General features: G+C 38.9%; 1 protein-coding gene across 1 annotated transcript in view; it reads left to right on the top strand.

The window, feature by feature from the left end:
* LOC104918121 (voltage-dependent calcium channel subunit alpha-2/delta-1) overlaps positions 1 to 13410 on the top strand; it is a 57646-nt gene that overhangs the window by 18157 nt on the left and 26079 nt on the right. Inside the window, exons 4-10 of the mRNA XM_019273372.2 lie at positions 2444 to 2503; positions 3939 to 3974; positions 4915 to 5044; positions 9932 to 10063; positions 11098 to 11167; positions 11643 to 11693; positions 11928 to 12027. Coding sequence (XP_019128917.2) covers positions 2444 to 2503; positions 3939 to 3974; positions 4915 to 5044; positions 9932 to 10063; positions 11098 to 11167; positions 11643 to 11693; positions 11928 to 12027 — 579 coding nt within the window. The remainder of the gene's footprint in view (positions 1 to 2443; positions 2504 to 3938; positions 3975 to 4914; positions 5045 to 9931; positions 10064 to 11097; positions 11168 to 11642; positions 11694 to 11927; positions 12028 to 13410) is intronic.

Genomic DNA, 13410 nt, shown 5'->3' on the forward strand with positions numbered 1-13410 from the left:
ACACTATAAACATCTCATCCAGTTATTGCTCATGCACAGATCATGCATGCCTTAGGTTATATTTTTCTACATGCAAAGTCCAACAGATGGATATTAGAAGGAGATTCAGTTATAATTCAGTTCACTTTACCCTCAGTTCTGATTGCTTCAATTAATATAAAATACATCCCTGAGAAGGGTTTCTCCGAGGCTATGGCAACCTTGCTGTTGTGGAGGAAATTGGTATGTCAGACAGGTGGGTTTACTTAAGGGCAATCCTTTCCTCCACGGGGTTGTCATTACCTGGTACAGTCAGTGAAGGGCAGGCCAGGGCCAGACTAAAGTTTGATCTGTGAGGATTTACCTGGGTGAACATATACACAGTCTTGTGTCATAGTGTCAGTTTCTGTTTGTGTGTCTGCTTGCTGTCTGCCTTGGGATCTCATTGCTCTTTTATTCTAAACCCTTACATTTTACACACTGCAAAATACAAAAAGGAAAGAAAAAAGAAACTCTACATGGCTGTTTGACTTCAATCAAGTAAATGTCACTTGCTTTTAAAAGGCTCACTTATTTGGAGCTATGTTTAGCAATACGCTATCTCACTTATTTATGAATCAAGTTTTAGTCAGACTGCATGATGAAAATTCTTAAATTCATTTTAGAAAAATATTTCATTTTTCAAGGTTTAGACTTTTGCTCTATTAGCCCATGTTTACAAACGGCACCAAGGCCAGTAATCCAATTATTTCAATGATGTGCAAATCTGCACACCAGATTCAGGTTCACGATTGCTTATTTCTTACATACCTGCTGCACTTGTTTCTACAGTGATGTTTGGGGTGGCTGTTATATAATATTGTATGCTTAGTCACAACACATCATTTACTTTTATCTGAATATGTATAATTTAGTTAGTTAGTTAATTTTCTCATAGACGTCAAAAACTAAATAATGTAACTGTCCCATGATTGCATCCACTGCTATATTTAATGGGATCTTTTTTGGACCATGCTACACACTTCTGCTATGTTCCAGGAAAATCTAGCCAGTATTTTTCTGTAATCCTGCTGACAGACAGACAAACAAACAAACAGCACCAAAAACATAGTTTTATATTTAGTGCATCAGATGGTTTACATCCAATTCAATACTACACAAACCTATAGTATTATCATCACTAATAGTTCCAAGGCAAGGCAAGGCAAGTTTATTTGTATAGCACAATTCGTACACAAGGCAACTCATAGTGCTTTACAGAGGCAAGGAAAAACATTTGACATTAAGACAAGCAATAGCAATAGAAATTAAAAATTAAAAAGAGAAGAAAATTTAATTAAAAACATCAGAATGTCATTTAAAATCATTAAAATAGCAAATTTGAAAACAATTTAAAACAAAAGAAAGCTCATATGTAAAATATTACATACATACATACATACATACATACATACATACATACATACATACATACATACATACATACATACATACGTATTTAGCCTTTAAAAATGTAGGCAACAGTATAATTGGTTCACACTATCAACTATAGAATGTAGAAGATCTCTGTCTGTTTTCCTTTAACAATGTGTCACAGTGTTCTTGTTAGTGTTGACCTCACTTCCCTCCAAAGAAAAGAGTCAGGATGACAAAGAAAGGCGTTGAATGCATTGTGCAATTGGAAAGCGATATCTTAATATCACAGTATATTCACACAGTTTTAAGCGCAATTCCAACTTCATGCTGTTTCAGTAATAAATAAATACCTTCCTGGATGTCTACGGAGCCATTAAGGCAGTCAATCCCAGAGTGATAAATACGTGCTGTTTATTTGCGCTTCCCCTTTTTATTGCTTATACTGTGTAAGAACTGTTCAAGTGCAAATGAACTACTCTTACCACAATTCCCTTTTTCTCATGCTTCTCAGTGTGAGCATGTGTGCATATTATAGAGATATGTAGCCAAAAGCTAAGGTTAATTACGTTTATATCCCCCAGTTATTTAGTGATTTCCAATTTGACTGACAGCCTCTCACTTGGTAATCCATTTGCACTTGACTTTATTCAGTGATCTGTCATTCCTTACACTACTGACCCACACTTTTTTCTTCATTTCTGTCTCTTTCATGCTCTCTCTCTCTCACACACACACACACACACACACACACACACTCTCTCTCTCTCTCTCTCTCTCTCTCCTATACAACCTTTTCATTTTGACAGTATGACAGTCTGTGGTGTGGCCTTTAGCGGACAGTGCTGTAGAAACGCAGTAGTCTTGTGGTTTGAGCTCTTCGAGTGAGATCAGTGAGATCATAATCATTTCTCCGTCTCTGGGATGGTCTCCATCGTGATTTTTAACATACTCTCTTTTGCTCAAGTTCTCTATAATTAGACTGACGCTGTGAAGCAGGCATACCTTGTGCAGTTTCCAATCTAAATCCCTGTCATATTTCACTCCCCAGAAACTGGCTACAGCTGCTGAGAACTTCCAGATGGAGTATCAGTGGAAAGACGAGTTTGAGGTAACGGAGAGATACAAAAATTACAGAGTGCAATGGAATTTTCCAGTGTACTACTTTTTAATGTTCTGACCTATTCAATGATAAAGAAGTGTAACCTGTTGATGCTTTGACTTAGTGGCCATCTAGACAGCAGTAGGGAACATATACCACACAATCACATGTTCTGTAGATGTTTGCAGAAGTATTTGTAAAAAGTGTTAAGTCAAGTCAAGTCAACTTTATTATCAATGCTGCTATGTGTACAGGACAAACAGCACTAAATATAAAATATAAAACATAAGTAGATATGTAAGATGTAAAAATATAAAATAAAAATACAGATCTAAAAATATATACAAGCTAAAAGACATCCAAGAATAGAAAAGACAGTGGCAAGTCTGGAGATATAAATAGTATAAATAGAAATATGGCAGTATGAGTTAGAGAAAAACACTTTCCAGCAGGTGTGTTTTACCTAATTTGACCTTGCAGTGCACTTTCGACCAGGAGTATTACGACCAGCCTAGCTGTCTGGAAGCCTGCTCTAGCTGCAGAGACTTCCTCTCTCATAGCCATCTTCTGCCCCTATGCCTATATAAGTATCACCTGCATACACTCTGTTATCGAGCTTCACTGAGAGACTGCATGCACGCTCTGTTCCTGATTGCTCCTCTGTGCAGAAATAAATCACACAAAGACAAACTCTGTCTCTCGATCATTATTTCAACATTCAGACAGAGATTTCCACAACAAGACACACAAGCTTGCAGAAATATAAGTATATGTATTATATATTTTATGTGTGTATGTATATTGTATACTGTATGTGGGTAAAACACAGGGATATACACAGACACACAAACATTAACGGTCATGTGCTCAGTCTGGATTTACTGGCCATAAATTAATTTCATTGTTTGAATAGCTTTAATCTGTTTGCGTCTGTGTGCCATTAGCAGTGATTACAGCTCCATTTATAAATAGGTTTATCGCACATTATACACTGTTTTATGACGCATTATGTCCCTCATTTCAGATGACAGATCCTCTCTAAGAACCATAGTGGCAGACAATTAAAACGCAGAGTAAAGCGGTGGTCAGGAAAAACACACACTGTTATATATTGTATGTGTCTTAGCTGTGACTTACTATATTGTTTTCCAAATGGTAGGAAAATGTTTCCCTGGAGCATTGCAAATGGCCGTAGGCACACAGACACAGATGTAAAAAGATGAACACTCAGCTTAACTCATACAGTATTCATTCGATTAGTTGCAATGACCAGTGTCTTCATTAACATAAAACTAAAGAATTTACTAGGTTGTCTGCCAGCAAAATAAAGAACAGTTGGAAATGGACAAAGCATTTCGTGATTACATAAATGTTACGCTTCTTTGTGCGATGCCCCAAAGCAGCCGCAAAATTATATTTGTGCTTCTGTGTGACTTGTTTACAGGATGATGAAATCGCCTACTACAACGCAAAGGACAATGTGAGTGTGTGTGTTTTTTTTTGCCTTATGCCTATTTGTTCTCCTTCCATTTTAGCCTTCACAAACACACAGGTCACAGACATGACATGGGTCGGTAATATGCTTTTTGCTACACAGCAACCTCTCTTACTTGCTTTCCCTTTCACCTCCTCATTCCCTCCCTCTCCTCCATTTTTCTTTTGCTGTTCACCACATTTCATGTCTTATTTTTTTTATTTTTTTTCCCACCCTGGCTTTTTTATCATTGCCTCAGCCGTTTACTACAAACCCCTCCCCATTTTGCTTCTTCTCCAGGCTTTTCTTGCAGAGTAGCTTCCTCTCCGTTATCCCTCCTCCCACCCTTCTTCAGGTGAAGAGGTTTCTGCCATGTTTCTCCTCTAATTGACAGATGAGATGTATGAGCTGGCTACGCTGTTGCTTTATTAGGAAGCAACTGTTCACACCCTCTCTCCCTCCCCCCTCTTGCTTTTTCTCTCTCTCTCTCTCCACCTCACCACCTCACTCCCTCTCCACACTGCATTCTTTCCTCCATATCTCATCATGCTTTTCTTCATATATCTCCCTGTCCGTACTGCTCTCATTGATGTAAATTGGGGAATGCACGGTAGGAGTTATAATCTCCACAGGGGCGCAGACAATCTGGCTGTCTCCTGCAACCAAGCCAAGTGAAATTGAAAAGAAGGAGGAAAAAAAACAAGATATCATTAAGCATATAGTCGATGATGCTATATGTTTATCATTTATCATTATCACATTAGACAGGAGTTGATCAGGATATATAGTCATGCTATCTTTCTGGTCTTGTGCTTTTAAATAAACCCTCAGTTTCATGCATGCAATGATGCTTCAGCAAATAGAAAAAGAACCTTTGTATGATTTCTAAAACTCGCGCTCAGCATTACTGTCTGCATTCTAATCTTTTACTTTTTTTCACCCTCAGCTGGATGCAAATGAGACAGAAGGAAGGAAGTACAGGATTCGACCAGACTTTAAAGAGGACCCGTCATTTAAACGTTTGACTGATCACAACCACACGGCTGTCCACATCCCCACTGACATCTATGATGGCTGTGAGTACATGAACATATACACACACCGACACACATACAAACCCAAACGGTAACCATGGTTACAACTGACACACCAGCCTATTATGAAATGTTGTTTACAGATTGTGCCTTCAGCAAATTTGCCCATGGCCAAATGATGGTTTTTAAAAGTGATACAGCATAATAGGATCCTGCTCCTGCACTCTGCTGTCTTTTGGCTAAGCTGGATGTCCTTGGGATGTAAATAAACGGAACATGCTTACTGAAATGAATTGATGTGTGCCTTTGACCTTTGTCTGAGCAAAGCTCCAAACATGAGGCATTCATTCTTTTTTATTTATTTATTTGATAATGAGTTCTTTGATTCAACCTTTTCAAGTGTGAGACCGATTCGTGACCAAGATCAGAGATTGAGTTTGAGACCATGACAAGACCAAGACTTTGAGGAGCTAAGACCAAGTTAAGACCAAGATCAAAGCATTGCAGTGGCAGTGAGGTGCTGCCCCAGCCATCTCATTACTGCTTTCAGAATTTACGTACTGCTTTGTGTTTTATTTTGGACACTATTTTGGAGATAAACTGTTTGTGATTTGGGCAGCCATGTTTTATTACAAAAGATATGGCTAACATCTTTTTCCAGACAGCCCAGTTTATTCACTTTGTTTGAGTGGCAACAAAAAACAAAAAGTTCAAATTGGAAATGAGTCATGTTTTTGGTGTAGTGGTTACATGGTTACAGTCTTGACTGGCACTGAATTACAATCCTTAGTAGTCTCTGTCTGAGACAGAGACAAGACAAAGTACAAATTTTGTCTATTCTGAGACCAAGACCTTCAAAAAATGGTCTTGAGACCCATCTCAAAAACTACAACACTGATCATGTAGTGCTGAATTTTCTATCCAGTTCTATCGACATTCCCAGAGTAGACAGTTTTATTTTGTATAGTATCTTTGTTTATACCTATACTTAGTTAAATTTACTACTTACATTTTATAATGTCAAATACAATGCGGGTAAATATTTGCTCGATAGCCCTGTAAAACAATTTAAAGGTCCAGTGTGTAAGATTTAGGGGGCTCTATTTAGATATCAAGGCAGACATGGAATATAATATACATAACTATGTTTTCAATAGTGTACAATCACTGAAAATAATTATAGCTATGTTTTTGCTACTATAGAATGAGCTTTTTATATTAACAGATACCACAGTTCCTCTTTTATGGAGTCGGCTATGTACAGTACAGTAGTCCAGAAAATACGTTTTGCATTTTTCGCATATTTCACGGCCAACCTCATTTCACCATCACTCTAGGAGAGGGCGAGGCAACAGGGTAACAAACAGCAGCTTCACCCCTAGATGACACCAAATCCTACACACTGGTTCTTTAAGATTATATTGAAACATATGTGCATTTCTTACAGAGTGTGTTTGCCCCATTTGTTACAAAAGTACATGTCTGATCATTTTCTCATCATGTGGTGACATTTACCTTGAGTACTTCAGAATAATTTGATTCTCTAGAGTCCCCCTGACATTAGCACAGCTCAAGTTGAATGTCAATGACTTAAGGATGGTCTGTTGAATATCTTAACTGTGGTCTGAATTATGCATTATAACAGCTTTCTTTTCTGCTATTTCTATATTTGAAACTTGTGGGTGATGCTCTGATCATAGACTTACAATGAGTGAGCAATACACTATTCACTTCACCAGGACACATGCTTCATGATGGGTTTGAACATGAGTCCAATTACAGATAGTTTTTCTACCCAGCAGGCTTCACTGTTGCTGCTTGGCTTATGCTTGTATATTTTTATCAACGGCTGTGTGAGACTGGGTATCTGTGTGTCTGTGTTCAGATATTCACTAATTAGCGTACAGTGGGATGTGGTGCGTCAGCAGTGACTTGGAGGGACAGCAGAATGGAGTTACATCCTCAGCATGGCCCTCAGCCTGCTGCGAAACCGTCTGGCCCCAAGGTTACACACTTCACCTTTCCACTGACCCCGAATACAGAAATGAGGGATGAGAATGAGCACACACTGTTGTCGGGATCTGTTATCTGTAACAGTGCAATCCTGGGTTATTAGCATGCTTTTGAACTCGTTGTGACTTTGTCATTTTTTTCCCCAAGACACCTCTCTGGCTATATTCTGGGCTGGGTGCCATAACTCCTTACACTCCCTTTCTCTCAAGGATACTGTTTATTGGTAGCCTCTAATGAGTATGCATAGATACGCTGAGCTGCTGGGACCTTTCCAGGACTGAAGTCTGATCTGAGTGAGATATAAGAAACTAGAGTTGGGTGTGGATGTGTGTGAGAACCTTCATCTAGTAGCACACTCACATAATGGGCAACAATCACCCGTATGGGACTTAAAAGTCAGCCTGCTAGTTTATTTTGAGGTTGAGACAGGGTCCTACAGTAGCATTTAGGTTAGAATAAGTTTGGCTAGAGTTACGATATGGCATTTAGTGCTGATGAAAAGTGTCCCCACATGAATAGCAAGAAAAATGTGTCTGTTTGAGAGTGCACATATATATACTGTGCCAGATATGGGCAAAATATGTATTTTGTATACCTGGAGAAAAAAGAGACAGAGGATTCATACGTTATTGAGGTCTCAACTCTCCAATTTGATCTCCACCCTATAAATGTTCCAGGAATAGCCTTTGCTCAGCTGGAGAAAATTGGATTTTCGGGGTAAAGTGGGAGGCAAGTTTATGAAATCACCTTCTATAGGCAGCAGCACGTCACGTGTGTGAGACGAGTGATAAGAAACAGAGACGTTCGAATGACAGAAAGATCACCAAAGGCGCATCTGTTGGTCCAGCGAAGGACAGTGTGAGATGGGGAGAAAGATGCACAGACAGAAAAGTAAAATGGTTGAATTCAGTGGTGTTGCTTTTGGATAGGGTGCAGAAGCTAAAAATGTATGTATACAATATATATGAAACCCTGGGGCAGGACACAGTTAAATAAATCATTTTGAAGTGTATATATGATATTCCTCATCTTCAGTCTAGCATGCTTGCTGGTAGTTTTTTTTCCTTTTCCAGAAGAACAAAACAAAATAACTGTCAAAAAAGACAGCAGCACACAGAGAGAGGGAGAGAGATAGAAAGAGACGATTTTGTTATGTTTGGGCAGAACCACGATTTCCCCATTTCTAGTCTTTGTAGTGAGCTAATGGGTGCATGGCTTTAGATAGCGTACAGACATAAGCGTGGTGTTATTATTATCATCTCTTGACAAATTATTGTTTGAAATATGGATAATGTTGTAAGCAAAACTCTCTTGTGTTGAACTCATTGACATGCATCACTATGTCAGAGTGAGTTTTCATCAGTGAAGTTAGCATTCTTTTCAAGACAAAGACATTGTTTGAGCTGATTGTTTGACTGCATGAGAGACGGACTACTTATCTTTATCTAAAGCAGTGAAAAATGATGTACTCTTTAATGTTTAAAAGCTACTTCATGTTGTATTGGTTTGTGAATTATATTGTACTCCTGATATCCCACTGAGATGAAGTCATTTCATGGTGCAGATTCAGTGTGGCATCAAAGCCATGCCGAGTGCAGCCAGGGAATTCATTAGTGTCAGTGGCAATATGGGCGACGAGAGGATACTGTATCCCTTATGAAGCAGCTTATTAAATATTATGACTAACTCAGGAGTACTCAAAACCAATGGAAAAATATTACTGCTGGGTTAGATGTTTATGATTTGCTCGTTTAGCACTGTGTTTTTGTTAGTTAACCTTAACCTAGAGTACAAATACAAGTGTATATTCTCTGCGTGTGTCTAGCTATTTAGCTAATTTTGTTCTGATTTTTTTTTCACATCCATAAGTATGAGTGGGCTTGTATGTAGAGAGCCATCCACCTACTTGTCTGTCTCCATCCTTCTTCATTTAGAAATCACACATACACTTTGTAATTTTCTCATTACCTAACAAGGGCCGCCGTGTTATTTTGTCCGTCTCCTTTTAAAATTCTACATTTAATGAGGGAAATACATTTTCTCTCTCTCTCTCCCTGTCTTTCTATAATAAAAAAACATGCACTCCTGGCAACCGAGGCTTCATTAACTCTCCCCTCTAGAGGCATGCATGCAAATGAACACTGTTTGCTTTGCACATCAATGAGCCACGTCACACTCAATACAGGATACTAATCTATCTCACTCACATGCTCATGCACATACAGATATAGGTAAATGTACACATAAAAGCATATATACAGAACTACATTAGTAAAAAGAAAGAGACTAGAAATGAGGAAAGGGGAAGTGCAGGAGAGAGACAGAGCAAAGACAGAGATGGGGCAGCATGTGCCATGTCTCCATCCATCATAGTGAGTGTTATGTGGCTCTGAGCTGTCTGGGTGCTGTGTCATTACATCCATAATGCCTGTTGCCTCTCACAACATACACTATCAATCACACGTATGCACACATATAAACACACATGTGGATACTTAAGTTGTTTCAGGTAAAATTAAACACAGCTTGATTTTTAGTGAAAAAACCCCAGACTATAGCCAGAAAGCGATTCCTCAGTATTTCTAAATACCAGCAGTAGTAGCAGCACGGTGTGCTGACCTAATATTTACTCGTGTGTCCCACTGGATGAGTGGGCTGACACTGAGCAGGCCTGCGTGTGAATCTTAATAAGTGTGTTCATCTGGGATGTCCAGTTGTCTTCAAAAGTCTCTGATGACTTGTTGACCTGCACCGCTGTGACCTTTGATCATTATTACAAAATACACACACAGACACAGAGTTGTGGAGTTCTGATTACAATAAAACTTTTTTTGTGCGTCCAAGATATATACATCTTTTAAGTGTCTGTTGTATTTTGACATGTCTGTGTTTGTGTATGTGTGTATGGATTTCTAGCCACTATTGTGCTGAATGAGCTCAACTGGACGGAGGCATTGGAGGAAGTGTTTAGAAAGAACAGAGAGGATGATCCAACCCTTCTCTGGCAGGTGTTTGGTAGCGCTACTGGCCTAGCTCGCTACTACCCAGGTAACAAAAAACAACAACAACAACAACAACAACAAAAAAGAAAACTGCATTTGTCTTTGCCTGAACTTTAACACAAAGGAAAAGCACTGGATTATTCAGCCTCCTAATGTGTTTGTGTATCTGTTTAGATCACAGTGAAGCTTTGTGTGTGTGTTTCTTTCCTTATCAAATCAGAGAGCACTCATCAGCCGATTATTATTTGGATGACCTGAGATACAGCATGTGGCTTTTAATTATAACTACAACCATCCAGGGAATATATTCACAAGTTCACACCACACTGAGCAAATAAACTCCAATAAATAATACCCCTTGTTTACACTGGTATGTGGTGCCACAGTGTCATACTAGCTTTAACATTAGTCTAGGATTGTTTTTTATTGTCAGTGTTTTCTCTGCCAAGATATTTCTATTCATGAGATTCCCTGTCATCATAGACTCCATATAGCTTCATGGGAAAAGTTTATGTCTAATATTCATGAATTTTTATTGGACCTGAATTGATTCCTCTTTGTTCCTTTTTTTTTTTTTTCACCTCTTAGCATGCATGATAGGCAGTCACACACTCTCATACCGGCTTGTTTTCATGGTGTCCCTCACTAATAGGATACAGATAGAAAGCAGCCGATTATTGTCAAAGCAATTGAATCCAGTGCTCCATGCTTTGCATCTCAGATGAATATTTTATCTTATTTCCCTGTTGTTTACCTCTTTCCATGAATAATTTTAGTGAACATTAAAGACGTTATAATGTGAATGGTAGAATTCTGTCCGACAAGCTAACCGTCATTATGTTACAGATGTCATTTCTTTCTTTTATAACTTCCAAAAATGTGTCTTTCTTATCTACAAAATATGACAACAAGGCACTGCTGGGCTGAATATGACACTGCATTTTGCCTAGATATTTGCAGATCAACACTTTAGTCTGACAGTCAGAGGTGTTGGAAAACAACCTAAAATAAACATTAGTGTTTTATTCCCTTTAATTACGAAACCATGATAATCAACACATATCTGATCTCCTCCTCAAGCCTCCCCCTGGATGGATGCCCGTAAGACCCCCAGTAAAATTGACCTGTATGACGTCCGCAGGAGGCCATGGTAAGCAAACTGCTAGCAGCAACATTTATTCAATCCTGGTTAGATATCAAGCCTGAATTTTTTATATATTCAGGTGTATTTATGATTGTTTAGTTCTATGTAATTGCTTTTTTTGGTAGTTTAGGTGCAGGTGTTTATGGCAGGAAATAAATGTGTCTTCCAGTTATAGTAAGTGTAGTAAGTCTATGAAGGGCTGGGTGATAATTCAATATTATTGTCCATCAACTTTCAGCATTGTATAATGATTGTAAATGTAGTCTAAAGGTCTGAAATGTTAGTAAGAACACTCTGAGTCAAGGGTTTTTAATGTATTTACAGGTATTCCTATTTAAATTCTTAGAAATATTGTGCAGCCCTAGATGCATGTAACACCATGACTCAAAGTGTCTAAGTAATATTGTGTTCATAATAAATTATCATTGGGTGTATATGTGTCTCAGACCAGCTTGTCTTTCATTCATTAATGTTCATCTAGGTACATTCAAGGAGCCGCCTCACCCAAAGATATGCTAATCCTTGTGGATGCGTGAGTTGTTTTATAACCTCATTGATCCATAACCTTCTTGCATCAGTCATGATTTCCTCTGATTATAATACATGCCTTCTCAGATTTGCCACATAATGTAATGCATTTCCCAAGGCAGAAGCATTTCTAATTACACTGAGTAAAATCTCACAGGACAGGAACTGAGTTGACAGATTGCAGTGAAAAGCTGTCAGGTATTTATTTATTTATTTCTTCTTCTTGTTATTGTGGCAGAAGCGGGAGCGTGTCTGGCTTGACTCTCAAACTGATCAGGACCTCCGTCAGTGAGATGCTGGAGACTCTGTCTGATGATGACTACGTCAATGTGGTTTATGTGAGTATTATGAAACCCTCCACTTGCTAAACGTTGGGTGGTCTGTTTGTACGAGGCGACGGGGTGCATTGATGCATGCTGAGAAAAGGGACAGAGTGGCAGACTGATTTAGAATGTGCACATGAATGGGCTCACATATTTATTTTTATGTCCATTCATCTGCTTTAAGGTGAATTTGAATGAAGATACACACATGAAAACATTTTGCACGTGCCCACGTGTACACAACACATGCCCACACACACATACACACATACACACACACACACACACACACAAGACACAAGTAATGAAATATGGATTTCTCTCAGGTCTGGCCACCCTGAAACAGACCTTTAATGAAATACCCACTGCTCTATTTGGTGTACAGGATTAAAACTCTGCACTACATGCCCCCACTGTACCTCCTTACCCTTGGGTGTGTGTGTGTGTGTGTGTGTGTGTGCGCGCGCATGTGTATAGTGTACATTCCCACCGCTCCTAAAGGAATTATAGTTGCACCTCTGACTGGAGTGAACCCTAGGAAACACTCATTCATCACCTTCTTGATCTCTCCATCACTCTTTCCTTTCATCATTGAGTCTTGCAATTACTCTCAGCATTTCACCATATGCCTCCATTCATCTCTTTGTGTCAATGCATGATCTCCCTGCACACTGTACTCCTCCCCCCTTCAATATACAATACCACAACTTTCCTCCTTTCACTGCCCCCATTATTTCTCCCTTCATTTTTACTTTTCTCACCCACTAATCTCTTCCATCGCTCTCCCCCTCCACCTTTCATTCTCTGACCATCTAACCCAGGCCTTCGATGCTTGTGATTACACTGAGAAAGAGCCAATCAGGAGACTGTGTGATGTGTAGATGGGTGCCTGTGGAGGTGTTTATTGAGATGGGTCTTTATAGAGATTGGAGCTGTCTTCGTTTTCCTTGCACAAAGACAGCCATTCAGACTCTGTTTCCTCTCTCCAGGGACCCTTTGTCTTGGGCACAATGTATTGTTTCACGGTGGACTTGTGATTCTGCAAAGATGTGCAATTATCGGAATCTGTCGGGGAGCTCAGTGTGTGTGTGTGTGTATTTGTGTCTAAGAAAGTGAGACAGAATGAGAGAGATTAGTACAAAAAGTTCAACTCAGTTTTGACTTAGAACTTTTTTTTTGTCTGTTTGTCTGCTGTTTGAATTGTTTTTCTTCTAAAACTATTGTGCTGTGGGTGTTGTGCATTACTGGTCTGAGGAAGAGAACCACAGATGCGGTTGTGGGAGAAAAAAAGGATAATTTATGGTTTTTATAATTTGGGTATTATCTTTGTATCTTTGGCCAACATTTCTACTGGTTACAGTAATACAAATTTGGTAATACAGACACATTGCAACTGTG

Source organism: Larimichthys crocea, chromosome XXI (genome assembly GCF_000972845.2).
Source record: "Larimichthys crocea isolate SSNF chromosome XXI, L_crocea_2.0, whole genome shotgun sequence".
In the NCBI taxonomy this organism is placed as follows: Eukaryota; Metazoa; Chordata; class Actinopteri; family Sciaenidae; genus Larimichthys; species Larimichthys crocea.